This window comes from Papio anubis, chromosome 8 (genome assembly GCF_008728515.1).
Source record: "Papio anubis isolate 15944 chromosome 8, Panubis1.0, whole genome shotgun sequence".
Lineage (NCBI taxonomy): Eukaryota > Metazoa > Chordata > Mammalia > Primates > Cercopithecidae > Papio > Papio anubis.
In genome coordinates, this window is record NC_044983.1 from 139,945,033 (window position 1) to 139,966,378 (window position 21,346).

General features: G+C 52.3%; 2 protein-coding genes and 1 long non-coding RNA gene across 7 annotated transcripts; 1 reads left to right on the top strand and 2 right to left on the bottom strand.

Annotated features, from left to right (window-relative positions):
- Positions 1-366: 366 nt before the first annotated feature.
- On the bottom strand, positions 367-16,733 carry ZNF34 (zinc finger protein 34). 3 transcript variants are annotated; one of them, XM_009213818.4, is made up of 7 exons: positions 15,483-16,733; positions 14,378-14,566; positions 6,882-6,930; positions 5,663-5,749; positions 5,308-5,434; positions 4,724-4,843; positions 367-1,878 (listed from the first exon to the last, which is right to left on the bottom strand). In XM_009213818.4, exons 4-7 carry the CDS (start codon positions 5,693-5,695, stop codon positions 518-520), a joined length of 1,641 nt encoding a protein of 546 aa, XP_009212082.1. In that variant the 5' UTR covers positions 5,696-5,749; positions 6,882-6,930; positions 14,378-14,566; positions 15,483-16,733; the 3' UTR covers positions 367-517. The 3 variants fall into 3 exon arrangements, with proteins under 3 accessions (XP_009212082.1, XP_021798470.1, XP_021798471.1); XM_021942778.2 differs by having other exon boundaries at positions 14,378-16,646; XM_021942779.1 differs by lacking the exons at positions 14,378-14,566; positions 15,483-16,733 and adding an exon at positions 7,015-7,229.
- Positions 16,734-16,771: 38 nt separating this feature from the next.
- Positions 16,772-19,331, bottom strand: RPL8 (ribosomal protein L8). 3 transcript variants are annotated; one of them, XM_003903289.4, is made up of 6 exons: positions 19,204-19,331; positions 18,830-18,978; positions 18,606-18,747; positions 18,103-18,321; positions 17,182-17,297; positions 16,772-16,968 (listed from the first exon to the last, which is right to left on the bottom strand). In XM_003903289.4, the coding sequence occupies exons 2-6, from the start codon at positions 18,965-18,967 to the stop codon at positions 16,810-16,812; spliced, it is 774 nt and encodes a 257-aa protein (XP_003903338.1). In that variant the 5' UTR covers positions 18,968-18,978; positions 19,204-19,331; the 3' UTR covers positions 16,772-16,809. The 3 variants fall into 3 exon arrangements, with proteins under 3 accessions (XP_003903338.1, XP_021798473.1, XP_003903337.1); XM_021942781.2 differs by having other exon boundaries at positions 19,104-19,223; XM_003903288.4 differs by having other exon boundaries at positions 19,083-19,223.
- Positions 19,332-19,395: 64 nt separating this feature from the next.
- Positions 19,396-21,092, top strand: LOC116276426. Its single transcript, XR_004185993.1, has 3 exons — positions 19,396-19,812; positions 20,599-20,877; positions 21,043-21,092. It is a non-coding gene; the product is annotated as an uncharacterized LOC116276426 (long non-coding RNA).
- Positions 21,093-21,346: the final 254 nt, after the last annotated feature.

Genomic DNA, 21,346 nt, shown 5'->3' on the forward strand with positions numbered 1-21,346 from the left:
GATGGTCTTGGACTCCCGACCTCAAGTGATCCACCCACCTTGGCCTCTCAAAATGCTGGGATTACAGGCGTGAGCCACCACACCTGGCCGATGTTTTTAAATTTACAATATGTAAAAATGTTAAAATATGTGGTATTATCTTCAGTGTGAATTTTCTGATATTGAGGAAATAGCAAAAGTGAAGATCCTAGGTGCTGCAATGACAAGCATTGCAGTATTTTCTTTTTAAAATGCTCTCCAGTATGTCTCAAAGAAAACTTTCCTAAATCAGCAGCAATGAATTCTTTTTCTAAGTGGGGGAGATTACAGGAGCTTCTTTTTGCTCACTTTTCTCTCTCAATTTCTCTAAAATGAACATGCACTGCATTTGATTTAAGAAAAGAGGTTTGTTTAATGAGAAATGTCCTTTCACCCTATGAAAACATCGTGTGGATAATAAATAAAGGGCAGAGTCAGGTGCCGGGGGCGCATGCAGGAAGTGCTCAGCTGGACTCTGCCCTCAGACACTTCTCCACTGTTACACGGAGAAGTCCTCCCGGAGGTGAATCCGCTGATGCTGACACATGTTGGAACTGTGCCGGAAGGCCTTCCCACACTCACTGCACTTGTAGGGCTTCTCCCCGGTGTGGATCCTCCGGTGCTGAATCAAGTAAGTGCTCTGGCTGAAGGCTTTCTTGCAATCACTGCATTTGTAGGGTTTCTCTCCGTGGTGCAACCTCTGGTGGTGAATGAGTCTGGAACTGTTGTGGAAGGCCTTCCCACACTCGCTGCACTTGTAGGGCTTTTCTCCCGTGTGAATTCTCTGATGCTGGATGAGGTGTGTGCTCTGGCTGAAAACTTTGCCACAGTCATTGCATTCATAGGGCTTCTCTCCAGTGTGGCTTCTCTGATGTTCCACAAGTTTGGTTTTTTGAATGAAAGCTTTCTCACATTCATTACATTTATAGGGTTTCTCTCCAGTGTGAATTCTCTGATGTTGGATAAGGTTAGAACTTTGGGTAAAGCCCTTGCCACATTCCTTGCACTCAAATGGCTTCTCTCCAGTGTGAGTCCGACGATGGCGGATAAGGATTGAGCCATCACTGAAGGCTTTTCCACAGTCATTACATTTATAGGGTTTCTCTCCAGTGTGGATCCTCTGGTGATAAATAAGGGAAGAGTAGGCGCTAAAGTGTTTCCCACACTCACCACACTTGTAGGGTTTCTCCCCAGTGTGAATCCTCTGGTGCTTCATGAGGTTGGGCCTCCGGGTGAATGTCTTACCACACTCATCACACCGGTAGGGAATCTCTCCTGAGTGCATCCTTCGGTGGTTGATGAACTCGCAGCTCTGGCTGAAGGCTTTCCCACACTCATCACATTTGTAGGGCTTCTCTTCACTGTGAAGCCGCTGATGCTTGACAAGGTTGGCACTGTACCTGAATGTTTTCCCACAGTAACTGCAATAATGCAATTTTTTCCCAGTAGGAATTTTCTGATCTTCTTTAACAACTAAGTTTGCACTCAAGATTTCCCCAGAGTCACGAACTGTCTTTGTTTTTTTTGACCTGTGTATGCGCTTATGGTTGTTGAGATAGGATCTCTGTTCAAAACTTTGCTCGCATATATCACATTTGTGAGGGCTCTGATCGGGAACAGGTCGTGACACCAACCTGAGGCTTCCCCCAGACCCCCTGCTGCTCTCCCCGTTGGTCAGTGTGACTGCCCTGGGGCCTCTCTGCTCCAGCTTTTCCAGGCTCCCCTCTGCCTTCCTGATGTGGTCACAGGCTTCTACCGGCTCAGATCCCCGGGGAAAAATCCCCCTCAGCTGGCCTGGTTCTTCCTTACCAAATGTCTCCCGTGAAGTCAACTCCTTGTACTCAGTTCTGGTCCCAAGAGCTGAAACAAAAAACAGAACATCTAAGGGTCACCTGCTCTGACTCTGGAAGGCAGGCATGAGATGCTGCTGGCCACCTGTGGTGTACTGACTTGATCATCTCCAAAGTCACAACAGCCTTGCAAAGATGAGAGTCTGGAGCTCAGAGGCTTATGCAGCTCACCTAGGGCCGCAGTCATGTAGCCCTTCACTCACTCACTCCTTCCTTGATTTGACACTCACACAACAAACTTCTCCTGGGTGGCCACTCCCCAAGAATGGGGAGTGACAAGTACCCAAGTGGGGTCCTGCCACATGGCCCCTCAGAGACTGATACCAGCAGCCACACTCAGGATTGATTAGTCCTGGCCCCTACTTGCCAGCTGAGTCACCTGAGGCAACAACTCACCTACCTTTCTGAGCCTTGATTTCTCCATCTGTGGCCACATGGCACTCATGAGAGCAAAATAGAGTAATACAACAGACTGACCATGAAGAACTCAGCCCACTGCCCAGCACAGCGAGTTCCAGGTGCAAGCATCTCATGACTGCCACTTTGATTACTGCTCCCTTCCTAGTCCTAAGGGGTCTATCCTTCCACCCCTTGCCTGGCTCTGCACCGCATACAAACAGGTGATGAACACCAATATCGGCCAAGATGTGCAGCAGACAGTGCTCACATACTGCTACAGGAGCCTGTGCTGGAGCTGCTGCTGTGGGGGACGGTTTGGCAACCTTATCTAAAGCTGCTCTATGAACATGCTGACTCAGCACTCTGCTCGCAGGTACACACGCACCAGAAATGTATTCCGGGCACCGGAGAGATCCATGCACAAGAGCGTCCACAGCAGTCCTGTACAACCCCAAACCTGGACAACTGAATGTCCTCCACAAGTAGAAGGGAACATAAATTGTGGTATGTTCATACAATAGAACAATGGCAACCAAACAGACCACACTGCTGCTCCAAGAAACACAAGCAGCTCTCACAACGTTCAGCAAAAGATGCCCTGTGTGCGTCTAGACAGAAAAATCCAAAGGAGGAAGCGGCCTCCTGTGATAGGAGTCAGAAAGAAGACCCCTGTGGGGAGCAGTGGGAAATGACAGAGGAGAGCCAGGGAGCTCCTGGGGAGCTGAAACAGTCTGTATTTTAATCTGAAGGATGATTTTTCATAAAAATTCACTGAGTTGTAAACTTAGGGTTTGTCCTATTTCTACAGATATTTACATTCAAATAAGCAAATTTACAAAATAAGAAGTCCTTTGAGCCAGCAGTTCCTTCCTAGGATATCATCAGACACATGCAAAAAGGTGACCAGCAGAGCTATCCAATCTTTTGGCCTGCACTTCCAGTGAAGACATGACTGAGACTCACGCGCACAGAAATGGAAACACATTCCGTGTCTGCACGGCAGAACGCACTATCATTCCTGTTAAGAGGCAGTGTCAGCCAGGCATGTGGCTCACGCCTGTAATCCCAGCACTTTGGGTGGCCAAGGCAGGTGGATCACAAGGTCAGGAACTTGAGACCAGCCTGGCCAATATGGTGAAACCCCATCTCTACTAAAAATACAAAAACTAGCCAGGCGTGGTAGCGTGTACCTGTAGTCTCAGCTACTCGGGAGGCTGAGGCAGAAGAATTGCTTAAACCCAGGAGGCGGAGGTGGCAGTGAGCCGAGATCGCACCACTGCACTCCAGCTTGGGCAACAGAGCAAGACTCTGTCTCAAAAAAAAAAAAAAGAATGGTTCGCACCTGCAATCCCAGCACTTTGGGGGGCCAAGGTGGGAGGATCACTGGAGCCCAGGGGTTCAAGACCAGCCTGGGCAAAACAGTGAAATGCTGTCTCTACTAAAAATACATACATTAGCCAAGCGTGGTAGCAGGCACCTATAGTCCCAGCTACTCAGGAGGCTGAGGCAGGAGAATCACTTGAAACTGGGAGGTGGAGGCTGCAGTGAGCCGAGATTGCGCCACTGCACTCCAGCCTGGGCGACAGAGCAAGACTCTGTCTCAAAAAAAAAAAAAAAAGGCAGTGTCTGGGCCAGGTGCAATGGCAGTGGCTCACACCTGTAATCCCAGCACTTTGGAAGGCCAAGGTGAGAGGATCGCTTGAGCCCAGGAGTTCAAGACCAGTCTGGGCAACACAGTGAAACCTCGTCTGTAAAAAAATCAAAACTTAGGGTGAGTGGCACATGACATGCCTGTGGTCCCAGTTACTCGGGAGGCTGAGATGGGAGGATCGCTTGAGGTCAAGGCTGCAGTGAGCCATGATCATACCACTGCACTCCAGCCTGGGTGATAGAGGGCGACCCTGTCTCCAAAAAAAAAAAAAAAAAAGGCTGTGTCCATACATAACAGTGGAAAGGCCAGTGCTAGAAAAGGAATACCCCACAACACAACTGTGTCTGGGCAGTGAGATTCAGGGGGATGTGTACTCTCTCACTTTTCCGTAGTGTATTAATTTAGAAGAGAGGGGAATTAAGTGATAGTCTCCATCACTAGGCCCTCATTGTCTGGCATAAGCTCTGGAGGGCAGGGTTCTGTGGGGTTCTGCAGACCCTAACCTCCCCTTACAGCACCCATGGTCTGCACCTACTCACTCCCCTCTACACAGGACCTTGCCTGGACTGTCCACTCCTGTTTCCCACAGAAATGCTGTCCCGGGGAGATTCTGCTCAATAATCTCCCCACCAAGGTGCCCAGACTGACAGAGGTGACCTGGGCTTCAGCAAAGGCCACCGTCAGGCCTCCTGTGCTAGCCCCAATGCATCTTCCCCGCAGACTCCTGATTCATTAAACAGACACGCTGGACCCTAACAAACGCTCATTCGGTGACTTGAGTTGGGGAGCAGACCCCCTCACGCACCTGGGCTGTTGACTTTCAGGTGCTCTCTCCCAGAGGTGCCCTGAACATCCAGGACCCAGGGCTCATCCCCTCGCTCCAACTGCGAGATCACTCCAGGCTTGGGGCCTGCAGGTCCTACTCCTGGGAAGGAGACAGGGACTGGGGTGGGTACCAAGGACACAGGGCAGCACCTAGTGCCGTCTCACCCTGGGGCAGCAGGGTAAGGGAGGCACAAGCAGAGGGGGTGATGGAAGCCTGGACACCCTCTGGAGGGCACTGAGATTGGGCTGGGGCAGTCCTGAGCGTAAGGGAACAAGAGCTCAGGGGTTCCCTCCACTAGGAGGTGCGCAACTCCACCCCCGACCCCGGTCCCCCCATCCCACCAGGGAGGGGTCTGCCTGGGACCTGGAGCGAGAGGGAAGGGAAGGGCTGACTCAGGAAGGTCCCAGCACTGCCCCTCCCCTCATCTTCTCAGATCAGGTGCTACCTGAGATAAAGGTCATCACCTACCTCTGTGCCCAGGGGGTGAGGCCCCCAGCCCAGCCTCTGCTGAGCCCTTAGCACCCAGGGCTGTTCCCAGAGCTGAGTCCTAGTGAGGGCCTTACCCAGTGAGACTAGGTTCCCGTAGGTCTCCAGCATCACGTCCCTGTAGAGGCCCCTCTGAGCAGGGCCCAGGCGGCCCCATTCCTCCCGAGAGAGGAACACAGCCACATCCTCGAAGGTCACCTCGGTCTGGAATGACAGCGACTGCTATAGCCCAGGTGTGGTCCAGAGTGGGCTGGCAGGGGCAGGGAGGCAGCAGAAGCATGCTAAAGGCACCAGCACAGTGGGTGGCTGCATGGGGGTCCCAGGGTCACCCCTACCATCATGTCAGCACCCCAAACCAGAGACACCTGACAGTGTTTGCCAAGGAAAGCCCTGGGTAAAGATTTCACTCCTCCCAGGAGGACAGATACTCACCTGGGGTGGGGCAGACAGGAACAAGGCCGCCATTGCCTAAGGGCTGGGCTTTCTGAGGGCGGGGCACAGGAGCTGCTCACTCAGGTGCTGAGGGAAGAGAACAGAACAAGTGGAGGCCCAGTCTGGCCCCTTCTTCCACAGCTCAGGCTACTTGGTGCTGCCATAAACAGTCCTGCCTGCCTCACTGGTCCACCCCCACCCATCCCCATGGGGGTACTGCTAACTGGCCTCCCAGACTCGTAAACAAGTTCTCCATTATCTCAGGTAGCAGAGCATATTACATATGCATCAAAGAAAATGCTAAACCATCACAGCCACGCTTGATGCACCACTACCTTTCTACCCCCACATCCTCATGTCCTCACCTTTCTATCCTCACATATGCACGTCCTCACCATCTGCTTTTTTGTTTGATCACCATTAAATAGTGTGGGCTCCCAGAGCTCGGGGCCTTCGCAGCCTCCATACTAGCACTGGCCCCCTGGGCCCACCTTATGTACTCTTAACCTGTCTTTTCTCCTTTGACTCCGCCAGACTTCACAGCCCCCACAGCCTGGTGTTGGGTCTGATCACCCCAACAATCACACCCGGTTAATTTTTGTATTTTTTTGTAGAGATGGGGTTTCGCCATGTTGCCCAGGCTGGTCTTGAACTCTTGAGCTCAAACAATCTTCTTGTCTCGGCCTCCCAAAGTGCTGGGATTACAGGAGTGCACCAAAGTGCCCAGCCTCCAGTCTCACCTCTACTGCCTGCTGCCCTTGGGCTGTCTATCCCCCTCCTCCTCTCTGGCATGCTAAGCTCTCTCATTCAGGAGGAAAACAACAATACTCATTCATTTTACATGGAAGAATGAAGACAAAATGTTAAGGGCTAAGGAAGAAAATTAAAAATGATAGAAGGGGCCAGGCTCGGTGACTCACATCTATAATCCTAGCGCTTTAGGAAGCTGAGGCGGGAGGATAGCTTGAGCCCAGGAATTTGAGACAAGCCTGGGCAACGTAGGGAGACCTCAATGCTACCAAAGAAAAGAAAAAATTAGCCGGCTGTGATGGCACACACTTGTAGTCCCAGCTACTTGGGAGGCTGAGGTGGGAGGATCACTTGGGCCCAGGAAGTAGAGGCTGCAGTGAGCTGTGATCACACCACTGCACTCCAGCCTGGGCGACAAAGCAAAATCCTGTCTCAAAATAAATAAGTAAAATAAGGTTGACTCACTTACCAGAAGCATGAGACTCTTGGATTAGGTACACATGATGCAACTATTTGGCCTAAAATAAAATAACACAGAAAGGTAAATATCAGTAAATATTAGATCAAACACTAGTTAAAATAAAGCTGTGGTAGCTACATACCTTTTCTGTATCTTTAAAGCTTTTTATTGAAGTATATTTATATTATAAAAGTTGACAAATCCTGAGTACACAGTTCAGTGGATCATCACCAACTGCACAAGCCCATGGAACCAGCACCACAGTCAAGAAAGAACAGGACAGGCCATGCACGGTGGCTCATGCCTGGAATCCCAGCACTCTGGGAGGCTGGGGCAGGCAGATCACCTGAGGCCAGGAGTTGGAGACCAGCCTGGCCAACATGGTGAAATCTCGTCTCTACTAAAATACAAAAATTAGCTGGGCGCAGTGGCAGGCACCTGTAATCCCAGCTACTCAGGAGGCTGAGGCAGAAGAATCGCTTGAACCTGGGAGGTGGAGGTTGCAGTGAGCCGAGATCGCGCCACTGCACTCCAGCCTGGAGGACAAGAGCAAGACTTCGTCTCCAAAAAAAGAAAAAAGAAAAGAAAGCAAAAATCACTTATAGGAATTTTAAAAAATGCATATTACTAAAAGTCCACCAAAAAGCTTTAATAATTACAAACAGGTGTTGATCTATCAAAGAGGAACTGGTAAATCCTCCTCTGGAATGAGTTTTTTTTTTTTTTTTAAGACGGAGTCTCGCTCTGTTGCCCAGGCTAGAGTACGGTGGCGTGATCTCGGCTCACTGCAAGCTCTGCCTCCCGGGTTCACACCATTCTCCTGCCTCAGCCTCCCGAGTAGCTGGGACCACAGGTGTGTTTAATTTTTTTTTATTTTTAGTAGAGACGGGGTTTCACCGTGTTAGCCAGGATGGTCTCGATCTCCTGACCTTGTGATCCGCCTGTCTCAGCCTCCCAGAGTGCTGGGATTACAGGCGTGAGCCACCGTGCCCAGTAAAGATTTTTAACATACTTCCCTCAGAAACAAGTGGGTCAAGTAAAGAATCTCATGCTTAAAGCATAGAGAACACACTTTTTTTTCAACATACTGAACATTACCAAGAAAAGAGCAACAGAGAAAGTTTCAACAAATCCCAAAGGAATATATCATTGGCAAAATAATTCCTACCCATATTGTTGTTATATTAGAACTATACGATGAAAAGTTACCCTCTCTCCAGAAGAATACAGAAATGGAAACTAAAGTGGAAACAGAACCAAGCCTACCTAAAGAAAACTGCACATCCTTAATAGACTCATTTTAACAGGAAAGACTAAAATAAATAATCTAAGTATTCAGCAAGAAATCAAATGCAGGCTGTGGCTCATGCCTATAATCCCAGCAATTTGGGAGGCCGAAGCAGGTGGATCACTTGAGGTCCGGAGTTCGAGACCAGCCTGGCCAACATGGTGAAACCCCATCTCTACTGAAAAATACAGAACTTGGGGCTGGGTGCAGTGGCTCACGCCTGTAATCCCAGCACTTTGGGAGGCCGAGGCGGGCGGATCACAAGGTCAAGAGATCGAGACCACCCTGGCCAACTTGGTGAAACCCTGTCTCTACTAAAAATACAAAAACTAGCCGGGCATGGTGGCAGGCACCTATAATCCCAGCTACTCAGTAGGCTGAGGCAGGAGAATCTCTGGAAACTGGGAGGCAGAGGTTGCAGTGAGCCGAGATCGTACCACTGCACTCCAGCCTGGCCACAGAGCGAAACTTCCACTCAAAAATAAATAAATAAATAAATACAAAACTTAGCCGGAAATGGTGGTGTGAACCTGTAATCCCAGCAACTTGGGAGGCTGGGGCAGGAGGATCACTTGAATCCAAGAGGTGGAGGTTGCAGTGAGTTGAGATTACATCACTGCACTTTCCAGTCTAGATGACAGAGTGAGACTCTGTCCAAAAATAAAACAAAAACAAAAAAAACGAAAATAAAAGAAATCAGATGCAGAATAAGAAAGTAACTCAAGGAGGGCTGGGCGCCATGGCTCACGCCTGTAATCCCAGCACTTTGGGAAGCTGAGGCAGGCGGATCGTGAGGTCAGGAGTTTCAGACCAGTCTGACCAACACAGTGAAACCCCGTCTCTACTAAAAATACAAAAAATTAGCTGGGCGTGGTGGTGTGCGCCTGTAATCCCAGCTACTTGGGAGGCTGAGGCAGGAGAATTGTGTGAATTCAGGTGGCGGAGGTAGCAGTGAGCCGAGATTGAGCCCAGTTCAAAAAAAAAAAAAGAAAGAAAGAAAGAAAGAAATTCAAGGAAAGAACATGAAAGAAAACAAAACACAATTTAAAGAAACAGAAAGCAATCTCTATGGTCATTCTTTGAAAATGCTAATAAAGAGCCGGGCGCGGTGGCTCAAGCCTGTAATCCCAGCACTTTGGGAGGCTGAGACGGGCGGATCACAAGGTCAGGAGATCGAGACCATCCTGGCTAACACGGTGAAACCCCGTCTCTACTAAAAAATACAAAAAACTAGCCGGGCGAGGTGGTGGGCGCCTGTGGTCCCAGCTACTCCGGAGGCTGAGGCAGGAGAATGGCGTAAACCCGGGAGGCGGAGCTTGCAGTGAGCTGAGATCCGGCCACTGCACTCCAGCCTGGGCGACAGAGCCAGACTCAGTCTCAAAAAAAAAAAAAAAAAGAAAATGCTAATAAAGTACACAAACACCTGGCAAATCCAATAAAGGGAACAAAAAAAGATGGAAAAGGGGCTGTGCACAGTTGCTCATGCCTGTAATCTCAGCACTTTGGAAGGCCAGGGTGAGTGGATCTCTTGAGCCCAGGAGTTCAAGACCAGCCTGTGCAACATGGCAAAACCCCTCTCTACAAAAAATACAAAAATTAGCCAGGCATGGTGGCATGTGCTTGTAGTCCCAGCTACTTGGGAGGCTGAGGTGGGAGGATCGCTTGAGCCCAGGAGGCAGAAACTGCAGTGAGTCGAGATCATACCACTGCACTCCAGCTGGGGTGACAGAGCCAGAGTCAGAGCCAGGGCCTATCTCAAAAAAAAAAAGAAAATAGATGGAAAAGTAGAAAAGGAAATGCTACCAAGAACAAAAAAGGAAAGAGTGTATATTTAGGGCAGTTTGAATCTATGCTCCTAGGTTAAAAAAAATAGTAATAATTTCAAATAGATTAAAAAAAAAAAAAAGAGCAAAAAGCCAGGTATGGTTGGTTGGCTCATGCCTGTAATCTCCATACTTTGGAAAGCCAAAACGGGAAGATCGCTTGAGCCCAGGAGTTCAAGCTCAGCCTGGGCAATATACTGAGACCCCATCCCTACAAAAAATTTAAAAAATTAGCAGGGCTTGGTGGCACATGCCTGTAGTCCCAGCTACTCGGGAGGCTGAGGTGAGAGGATCACTTGACCCCGGGAGGCATAGCAATAGTTCTCAGAGTGTGGCTCAGGGACCCTGGGGTTTCATGCATTCAAGTTTGTGTTCACAATACTAAGAGGACACATTAGAAGCATGTGCAGTAGAGTCAGTGACCAGAGAGGGATGTTCTCTCCCAGAGCCCGCTGCTATTCAACATCCTAGCCAACGCAGTAAGTCACAGAAAAAAGAAATGTAAGCTGCAAGGATCAGAAGAAAAAAGACAAACTCGTCATTCTTTGAGAATGATAAAAACAATCTACATAGAAAATCCAAGAGTATCAATCCACTGTTGGGATGACAAGAGTTCAACAGCATTGCCACAAACAAGGTCAATACAGAATAATTAATACCACTCCTATTCGTTAGCAATCAGCAACCGAAAACTGACCATTCACAATAGCTACAAAAACTACGCAGTACATTAAGTCTTAAAAAAAGATATGTATGTAATGGACAACATTATAAAACTTTATTGAAGTACCTTAGAAAGGTTTATACAGAAACAGACCATGTTTCTAAATAGGAGGGCTCAATAATATAAAGATATCAATTCTCCCCAAGTTAAATTTATTCTGTGCAATTACAGTAAACATTTCAACAGGACATGATATCTGACAGAAATGACTCCAAATATCACATGAAATAGTAACGATCTAAGATTAGCCAAGGCAGTGTGGCTGGGCACAGTGGCTCACGCCTGTAATCCCAGCACTTTGGGAGGCTGAGGCGGGCACATCACAAGGTCAGGAGATCGAGACCATCCTGGCTGACATGGTGAAATCCCGTCTCTACTAAAAACACAAAAAAATTAGCCAGGTGTGGTAGCATGCACCTGTAGTCCCAGCTACTCCGGAGGCTGAGGCAGGAGAATGGCGTGAACCCTGAAGGCGGAGCTTGCAGTGAGCCGAGATCACACCACTGCACTCCAGCCTGGGAGACAGAGCAAGACTCTGTTTCGGAAAAAAAAAAAAAAAGATTACCTAAGGCAATACCAAAAAAATAACTGAAGGAGACAAGGGTGTGCCCTACTACATATTGAGACTTAGGCTATGGTAATGGAAAGTAAAGTTTAAGTATAGGAAAAAAGATAATGGAAGACATCTATGCATATGTTAATATACCTGCAATATCAATGGCAATGAAAAAGGACAATAAATGGTATTGGCACAACTGGTTTTCCATTGCAAAAGAAAATTAGTTCCCTGCCTTCTATGGTACACAAATATTTCGGGCAGGTTAAAGACTTAAACATTAAAAAAAAAAAAAAAAAGGCTGGGTGTGCTGGCTCACGCCTGTAATCCCAGCACTTTGGGAGGCTGAGGTGCGTGGATCACGAGGTCAGGAGTTCAAGACCAGCCTAGCCAAGATGGTAAAACCCTGTCTCTACTAAAAATACAAAAATTAGCCAGGTGTGGTGGCGCGCGCCTGCAATCCCAGCTACTCGGGAGGCTGAGGCAGAAGAATCACTTGAACCAGGGAGGTGGAGGTTGCAGTGAGCCAAGACCATGCCACTGCACTCCAGCCTGGGTGATCGAGCAAGACTCTGTCTCAAAAAAATACATAAAAATGTAAATAAGTAAATAAATAATAAAAGCCTACAAAGAAAACGATTGTTTGATTCCATTAAAAAGGAAAAAAGGCCAGGCATGGTGACTCACACCTGTAATCTCAGTGCTTTGGGAGGCGGAGGTGGGCAGATTGCTTGAGCTCAGGAGTAGGAAACCAGCCTGGGTAACATGGTGAAACCGCAGCTCTACAAAAACTAGCTGACGTGGTGGTGTGAGCCTGTGGTCCCAGGCAAAACCTCAGGTGGCTGAGGTAGAAGGATCGCTTTAGAGTGGGAGATGGAGGCTGCAGTGAGCCAAGATTATGTCACTACACTCCAGCCCCAGCAAGACCCTGCCTCAAAAAAAAAAAAAGAAAAAGGATTCTGTACAACACACCACAAAATTAAAAGGCAAGCAGACAAGCTAGAGAATGAAAGATATTTGCAAACATGTAACAAAGCATAAATATACAGAACATATTTAAAAAATTTTTTAATAAGAAAAATGTCACAATTTTGAACAAATGAACACAGGATAGGACCTGGCAAACCCTGTAGTCCCAGGGGCTACTCAGCAGGCTGAGGCAGGAGGATCACCTGAACCTGGAAGTTCTGGGCTGCAGTGTGCTATGCCAACTGGGTGTCCCCACTAGGTTCGGCATCAATATGGTGACATCGGGGAGCAGGGGACCACCATGTTGCCTAAGGAGGGGTGAACCAGCTCAGGTGGGAAACAGGGCAGGTCAAAACTCCCGTGCTGATCAGTAGTGGGATCACGCCTATGAGTGGCCACTGAACTCCAGCCTGGGCAACACAGTGAGAACCCCCATCTCTAATTTTTTAATTAAAAAAAAAAAGTAAAGTAAAACCAGACTCTCCCCATAGATTGGGGAAATATAAAATACTTCATAAAATCAAATGTTGAGGACACCGTAAACTGGTACAGTGACTCTAGAAATACACCTGGCCCTACTTGGTAGAACTGAAACCCTGCAAAACTCTCTGTGGGGAAACCTAACTCAAAGTATGTACTCTCACTGCACTCCAGCCTGGGCCACAGAGCCAGACTCCGTCTCAAAAAAAAAAAAAAAAAAAGTATGTACTCTATGGAGACTTGCTAAGGCACACAAGAAAAACTCAAGAATGTTACCATGTGCCTGTGTAGAAGAAGAAAAAACTTCAGCGTCTATCGGCAAAGTCATAGTGGTGAAAAGTAATGTCAAGGAGATAGAGCAGTTATAAGGCTGAGAAAAACTGTCAGCTATAGAATATCCACAGTATAATACATACGTAGATTTTTTTTTTTTGAGACGGAGTCTTGCTCCATCGCCCGGGCTGGAGTGCAGTGGCGTGATCTCGGCTCACTGCAAGCTCTGCCTCTCCAGTTCACGCCATTCTCCTGCCTCAGCCTCCCGAGTAGCTGGGACTACAGGCGCCCGCCACCACGCCCGGTTAATTTTTTTGTATTTTTTAGTAGAGACGGGGTTTCACCGTTAGCCAGGATGGTCTCGATCTCCGGACCTCGTGATCCGCCCGCCTCCGTCTCCCAAAGTGCTGGGGCTGCAGGCATGAGCCACCGCACTCGGACATACATATGTAGATTTTTAAGAGACAAAAACAATATTAGGTATGTAGAGATACAAGAAAACGAGACTGGGCGCAGTGGCTCACGCCTGTAATCCCAGCACTTTGCGGGGCTGGGGCGGGCGGATCACTTGAAGTCAGGAGTTCGAGACCAGCCTGGCCAACATGGTTAAACCCCATCTCTACTAAAAACACAAAAATTAGCCGGGCGTGGTGGCGAGCGCCTGTAATCCCAGCTACTCTGGAGGCTGAGACAGGAGAATCGCTTGAACCCGGGAGACGGAGGTTGCATTGAGCCGAGATCGCGCCATTGCACTCCAGCCTGGGCGACAGAGCGAGGCTCCGTCTCAGAAAAAGGAAGAGAAAGGAAAGAAAGAAAAGAAGGAAAAGAAAGAAAAAAGAAAAAGGGGAACAAAAACCTGGCTGCGGGGAGAAAAGCCTCGGAGCGCTAGAAGCGAGGAGGGTGGGGTGGAGGGAAGGCACCAGCAGAGGGAGCAGCATGGAGGAGCGCGGACGCTAAATGCAGGAGGGGCGGCATCCGCAGAGGGCTGGGAGGACCGAGAGACGCACGACCCAGCCCCTGAAAAGCTGACAGGAGAGGGGCGTGGGAGGGAGGCGGGATGAGGCCTCGGGCCGCTGGGACCTCGGGGTCTGGAGCGCATCGGGACGCAGAAGCCGCCCTGTCCGGCAGGAGTCCAGGGGGCCCCGCGTGGGGCAAGGGAGCTGTGAGGGGCTCGAGGGCGGAAGGAGCCCCATGAGGAGCGACCCCGGGGCTGGGAGAGGGCGGCGAGGCGCGTCCGTACTCAAGGCCTCGTCCCGGGTCCCTGGAACAGGAAGTGCCGCTGGTGGCGGGACGGACCCAGGCCCGGAGCACCGCAAGACAATCGGGCACGGGCGCAGCGCGCAGGGAAGGGTCTGCGCCCCGCGCGCCCGCCCCCGCCGGGCTCACACTCACCTCAGCACCGCGGAGCAGCACCGCCGCCCAACCTCGCCCGTTCGGCCCTCCCGCCCAGCCAATCGGAGCCGATCCGGAAATGACGTCAGCCAACTGTCCGGGTCCGAGGTGCCGTCGGGGCCGCTCTGGGAAGCTGGGACGCCGCGTCTCGGCTGCCCACCTCCCTGGCTCGCAGTAAGGCTCCGGGACCTGCGAATGGCCAAGCCGTAAAGCAGAACGCTGCCACCGGGTGGCAGTCCGAAGCCACGGCCCGGAGGCCTCAGAACTGGGGCGATGGTCAGAGTCGAAAACATATTAGTCTTTCCCTTTTTCTGATAAATTCTCTCCCTAATGAGCCACGAAAGGTGCCACAAACAAGAAAGAACTAGGTCCTTTCCTTTACAGAGAAAGAAACGGGAACCGCACCCTTCCTTGGGGCTAAGAGAGGATGCTTACTGGCCAAAGAAGCCTGTCTTGGGTTTAACCCATGGCCCCTCATCCCTGACTCCTGTAAATGGAGCCCAGTGTCCACTCTGGAGAAAAGGTTTTCGGGTGCCTGAACTGCTTCTGGAGCAAACTTTCCCTGACGGCCGGTCCTTCGGCCAAGCCCTGCATCCACTTTGCCCAGAAGGGAGCAGAAAAGCAGTGACCGCTTATGGCCAAGCTAAGCATCTAGTGCTTTCCCAAGACCCTCTTTCTAAATGCCCCTCCATCCTTCAGGAGGAAACACCGCCCTTCTGGATTCTTTCTCGACCAATCATCTAGGACCCTGGGACCAGCCTTGCGAATGACAGTGTATCTAAACCAGGTCCCCTAGCTACTGGCGGGGGGTGGGGGTCAGGGCTGGAGTGGGAGGACCACATGAGGCCAGGGGCTTGAGAACAGCCTGGCAATAGCGAGAGCCTGTCTAAAATAAACAGGCCCTGCTGGGTCACTGCCTAGGTGTGGTGGGCGCCCAAAGACAGGTGGAGCCATGCCAGCAGGATGAGGAAAGCAAGATCATGAAATGGGGGGTGAGGTTCACTCTAGAAACACCGTGGACCATGACAGTCACGGGCCACCGTGCAGCCACTTAGGAATTGTCATCCCGGAGTGACCATGGAAGCCTAACGTGACCTAGTCTCACCTGCCAGGCGCTCTCCAAGTCTATAGGCAGAGCACACCGTGCCTCATTCTGCCTGCTGTAGTTCCACAGGAGTGTTGTTAGGGGCAATAATCTGCAGCTGCTCCATTTGCTGGTGGAACTTCCTTGTGTGAAAGCGCTGATAGGATGCTGTCCTGGGATCTCCTCATCGTGGTTAAGGGACAAGATGCCATGGGCTATGGCCAAACAGGAAGCCCCTCCACCTGCCTTGTGACGGCAACTAGCTTACTTGCCCTCCCATTGCAGAGGGGCAGTTCCCTGACACTTCCAACCTGATTCCACTCCCTATCACCACCCTCAGCCTCACTTGTCACTACCAAAGCTAAAGAGAAGGAAGGTATCTGCCCCTGCCAGTAGGGAAAGGCCATGTGCTCAGAATAAGGTAATCAATGCAGCTTTGGGGACTGTTCCTGGTTAGTTTCTCAGTGTATGGGCTCTGGGTGGATGGGTGAAGGGACTCTTGAGTGCTCTGGGATCCCCATACACGCACTGCATACATTCACCCCTTTGTTCAGCAATACCAGCAGTGACCTAGGACCCCACACTCAATCCCCACCTCAACCTCACCTGTCACTATCAGGCTAGAAAATGAGGTAAGGCATGAGGCTCCACCCACAGGAAAAAGCACCCAGAACCCTCCAGTCAGTGACTACTCTCCACCATGGTAGGGTGGGAATGCATACAGGGTGCTCCCAGTCATCTGCAGAACAGAATGGTAAAGGCCAGGCTAGGAATAACTTCCTGGCTGTAGACAGGGTGTCTGTCCCACGTTCCTCCAGGCCCATCCCAAGTTCTCAGTGCAAGACAGACACCTGCAAGCCCGGTATCCCTGGCCGTGACTTTACAAAAACACACTGACATCAGCAGGACTGTACCCAGTATGGAGGGGAAGGATGTAGCCATAAGACCGTGGGCAAAGGAACGCCTCAGGTGCTGAGCAAGTTAGCAGTGAGCCGGCAGAGTGAGGGTATGGTCCAGAACACCAGGCTCATGATTGTGTCCTGTTTCCTGTTCCTCAGTTTCGTCATACGTGAAATGAGTGCTTACATCCAAGCACTGCAAGCCATGGTACTGAGTCACCCACCTAAGTGTCTTGGTCCCCTCTGTGGGGAAGCAAGGGTCTTGCCCAGGGTACCTGCACCTCACTTCTAGTTGTAGACTTTTCCTTCAAGCTTCCACCACTCATTGGTGGTCTACTCCAGTAGTCTACCTTCCTCCCAGTACCAACCAGGGGGACCCCTCCCTTTGAAACTATGGGGGTGGGCACAGCCTGGTGGCATAAAGACAAACTTTATTGAGGCTCTCAGCACTAGTTCTCTTTCTCCTGCACAGTCTTGGTTCCCCGGAGACGTCCAGTCCGGCGGGCAGCAATGAGACCCACTTTGCGGCCAGCAGGGGCATCTCTGCGGATGGTAGAGGGCTTGCCGATGTGCTGGTGGTTGCCACCTCCGAAAGGATGCTCCACAGGCTGTAGGCAGAGGAAGATGGCTTTAGAATGCGGGTGAGCCCACCTCCTTCAGGAGGGTTGGAGCAAGATCAACAGTCCTGTGACTACAAACCACCACCCACTGCTCCTCCCACTGCAGATGTCCCTCCTGCAGGGCCACCTGTGGATGGGACTTGCCTACTCGTGTGGCCATGGTACCTTGAATACCCAATCCTGCATTTCTGCGTTACTTACATTCATGGCCACACCCCGTACTCGTGGCCAGCAGTTCCTCTTTGCCTTATATTTGTGGTAGGCCCGGCCAGCCTTCAAGATGGGTTTGTCAATTCGGCCACCTCCAGCCACCACACCTGTAAGGGAGATCAGGTACCTCAGGGAACCTCTAGTCGTTCAGAGCACCCCCACCTCCTCCCCTCAATCTCCTGCCATGCACCTTCACAATACTACATCCAACTACCCAGCAAAAAGCCCACTCGCCTCCACCCTAGAGAGCCCCTTGCACCCTGTGAGCCGACATCCAGTTTCTTCAATCCACACTGGGCAGTCAAGCCAAGGCCCTCACCTCCATCACCCAGAATGCTGGCTGAGCTCCAAGCGCAGGGAAGCAACCCCCTCACCATGTTTGAGACATCCAACATGTCACTCAACCTGACACAGGACACTTGATTCAGCCTGCCCCATCTCAGCGTTGCTTATTCCAGGAATACAACCTCAGGGCCTCCCCTGTGGGAGGCTGAGTTTGTAACAAGTATTCCAAGATGTTCCCAACAGCACAGCGAGTTAACCGACTCAAATCCTCCTTCACTCACTCAGTAGGTGATTTTGAGAAAGTCACAAATCTCTCCCTGCCTCATCTGAAAAGGCTGTTAACCAACTGTATGCAAGTACAGCAATCAGGAAGCCCAGACTAGAATTCAAGTCCCAAGTGACTTAATCCCAATCTCATTTAACGCCACAATAGCAGTAAGGCAGGTACTATTGTGTTCATTTTACAGTGACGAAAACTGAGACTACACAATAACCTCAAACTTACAAAACCCAAATTTTGAAACAACAGGTAATTCCAGGAACCAAGTCTAGCCACTGGCTGTCCGCCGGCGCTCACAGCCTGTTCACCCAACAGCCCTCAGCATTCAACTCCTGCCTGGTACTCACCAACCACAGCTCTGTTAGCTGAGGAGATAACCTTCTTGGAGCCGGAGGGCAGCTTCACACGGGTCTTCTTGGTCTCAGGGTTGTGGGAGATAACGGTGGCATAGTTCCCTGATGCCCGGGCCAGCTTGCCACGGTCTCCAGGCTTCTCCTCCAGGCAGCACACGATCGTACCCTCAGGCATGGTGCCCACAGGGAGCACATTGCCAATGTTGAGCTGGGCTGCAAGGGGAAGCAGCATCAGGCCGTCAGCGCGGTAACAGGCAATGCGACCCCACTCGCTCTAAGCAGCCCGTGAAGTTGCGAGCACAGCATTCAACATCCAGCCTCCCGGTGCAGCTCTCTGAGTACCCACCGGTGCCCACCGTAGCCACCGGCCTGGCCACGCGGTGGCCCACCCCAACTTTCTGCCTGCGAGGTTCCCACACCGGTTTAAGACGTTAACTCCTCAGACAACACCCAGACCTCTCCCCACCCCGACCTTCCTTCCCCGCCGCGATGCTAACCCTTCTTGCCGCAATACACAAACTGTCCCGTGTGAATGCCCTCGGCGGCAATGAACAGCTCCGTCCGCTTCTTAAACCGGTACGGATCCCGGAAGACCACCTTGGCGAGCGGCGCGCCGCGGCCCGGGTCGTGGATGATGTCCTGCGGGCAGGGGCGGCGTAAGTGCGGCGTTCCGGCCGGGAGTCCCGTCCCCTCCCGCCCCGCCCTGGCCAGCGTTCCGCACCTTCACGATGCCCTTGATGTAGCCGTGCCGCTCGGCGAAATCCACGGCGCGCAGGCGCGCAGCGCCCTTACGGTGCTTCACGTGCGCGCGAAACACAGACCCGGCGCCCTTCCTCTGTCCACGGATCACACGGCCCATGGCGACGGGTCCTGGGGGCGACTCACGGTTAGCGCGTCCGGGCGGCCCGGGCACCCCCGCCAGCCCGGCTTTCCGGGACCCCGCCTCCAAGGCCGCCGCACCCACCACCCCCTACCCTCTCCGCGGGCGTCCGCACCGCCATCCTCTCAGGAGGGCCGGCCCGCGTCTCAGCGCGCCTCAAGGAGGAGGATGGCGGCGGATACTGCCCATGCCGCAGCGCCGCACGCACCACCTACCAGCTCACTAGCGCGGCCGAAAGAGGAAACGCGGTGTCCGCGAGCCGCCTTATCTTCCGGGGCAGGGCCCAGGGCCGCGACACCTTCCGGGCGCGCCACGGCCAGTCCAGCGCGGTGCACGCCGGGGCTTGTAGTCTCCAGTGGCCGCCGGCCCTGCCTACTTTTCCGCCGCTGGGGCCCCCGCGCAGGCGCACCGGGAGACGCGGCGCGCGAGGTCCTGCTGGCGCGGGCTCTGAAGGAGCGAGAGAGTGCTCGGCTTTCACCGGGGTCTCCGGGAGGGCAAGTGTTCTCTGAGTGGCCGAGGAGGCGCCGAGTGGTTGAGTGAACTGTGCAGGGCGTCACAGATCGACCCACTCCGGGCCACGGGGTCTGGGGCTCCCGGCTTTGCCTGGTGAGGGGCTTCCGTGTAGGCGGAGGGGTTCTCGCTGATGCAGAGCAGGAGATGGGCAGGGGAGACGCATGTACCCCCTCGTGGAACGTCGTGGTTTGCAGGTGGCAGATGACCGTCTCCCTGATGGACGGGCGCTGCTGGACGCGGGGACCTTGTCCACTGTAGGCCCTTGGAGAGGTCAGGCGTCGAGGAGAGGAGCCCGGGGATCCTTGCCGAGGGTGAGGGCCGGCCGGGCCAGGAAGTGGGGAGGGCCAAGCTGGAGGGTCCCGGGGCGAGGAAGAAGGAGCGGGGATGGGCTGGGTCACATGCTGCGGGGAGAACGAATAATAGGAGACTGGACCGTACCCTGACCAAATTCTGTGCGGGAGAGGTGGGTGGGGAAGGAGCAAGAAATGGAAACTGGGAGGGGCAGTGGGGGCCTGAGCTGGAAAGAGTCAGCCCGACTGGGGGTGTCCAGCGGCACATGCTGGGGTGAGGGGCTTCGCGAAATCGGGTCCCTAAGGGGTGGGACCCCGAGGCCGGGGGCGGCGAGTGGTGGGGAAGAGGTTTTTCAGGAGAGAGCCCCTGGCTGAGTGAGCACTGTCGAGCACAGGCGAGGCCGTGGATGAGGAGGCAGCAAGGAGGTGAAGGCAGGGGTCCCAGTGGGTGGGAGAGGCTTGCAGTCAGGACTGGGAGGTGGGGTATTTCCTAGACCCTGCAGGGGCTCTGGCAGGGTTGACATCGTGAGAAAGAGACAGGAGAGGGTGGAAGGGGTGTCCTGTGGCCACTGCTGCTCATAGGGGAGAGAAGGGGCTGCTGAAGGAGGCCCTCCCCTAGGGTTGGCAGGGGGATCGAGGAGGAGCTGCCGGGTGGGGACCCAGGAAGCAGCCCAGCCCACAGCAGGGCCAGGGGCTGAGGGGCAGGACTGGACCCCAGGGGCAGGGTGAGGGGTTCTGGGATCAACCCAAAATTGGCCCACAGGCCCAGCGTGTCCCTCACTCCTGAGCAAATCTGCTTCTCTGCAGGAGCAGAAGGAGAGTTGGGTGCGGGATAGAGGTGAGAAGAGTGCTTGGACACACAGGCTGTGGGGTTCCCCAAGATGGTCTCACGGGTCTCTGGGATGAGATGCGGCTACCAAGATCCTAGGTGCAGCCAGGAGGCTGACCATGCCGCTTTAATGCTCGAAGAGACATGGCCCTGCCAGCATCCACCCGACAGTCCTGAGGACTACATGACTAGGCTCAGTCTTGACCTGGCACACAGCAGTGGCTGTGCAGTTCTAGGTCACTTGACAGCCACTCCAGGTGAGGCCGCAAGCACTGGACATGAGGTTTTCCAGCCTTCTGGGGTGGAGCCATCTTTCTTGGGGCCAGGATTAGGCTCTCCCCACACAGCACCTCTGCTTGTGCTACCGACATCACCCCTAACCTGCTTTTCAAACTTTATTCTTAGAAATTATTTATTTCCAGCCAGGTGTGGTGGCTCATGCCTGTAATTCCAGCACCTTGGGAGACCGAGGCGGGAGGATCACCTGAGGTCAGGAGTTCGAGACCAGCCTGATCAACATGGAGAAACCCCGTCTATACTAAAAATACAAAAGTTAGCTGGGCATGGTGGCAGGCACCTGTAATTCCAGCTACTCGGGAGACTGAGGCAGGAGAATCACTTCAACCCAGGAGGTGGAGGTTGTGGTGAGCCGAGATTGTGCCATTGCACTCCAGCTTGGGAAACAAGAGCAAAACTCCGCCTCAAAAAAAAAAACATTTTCCTTTT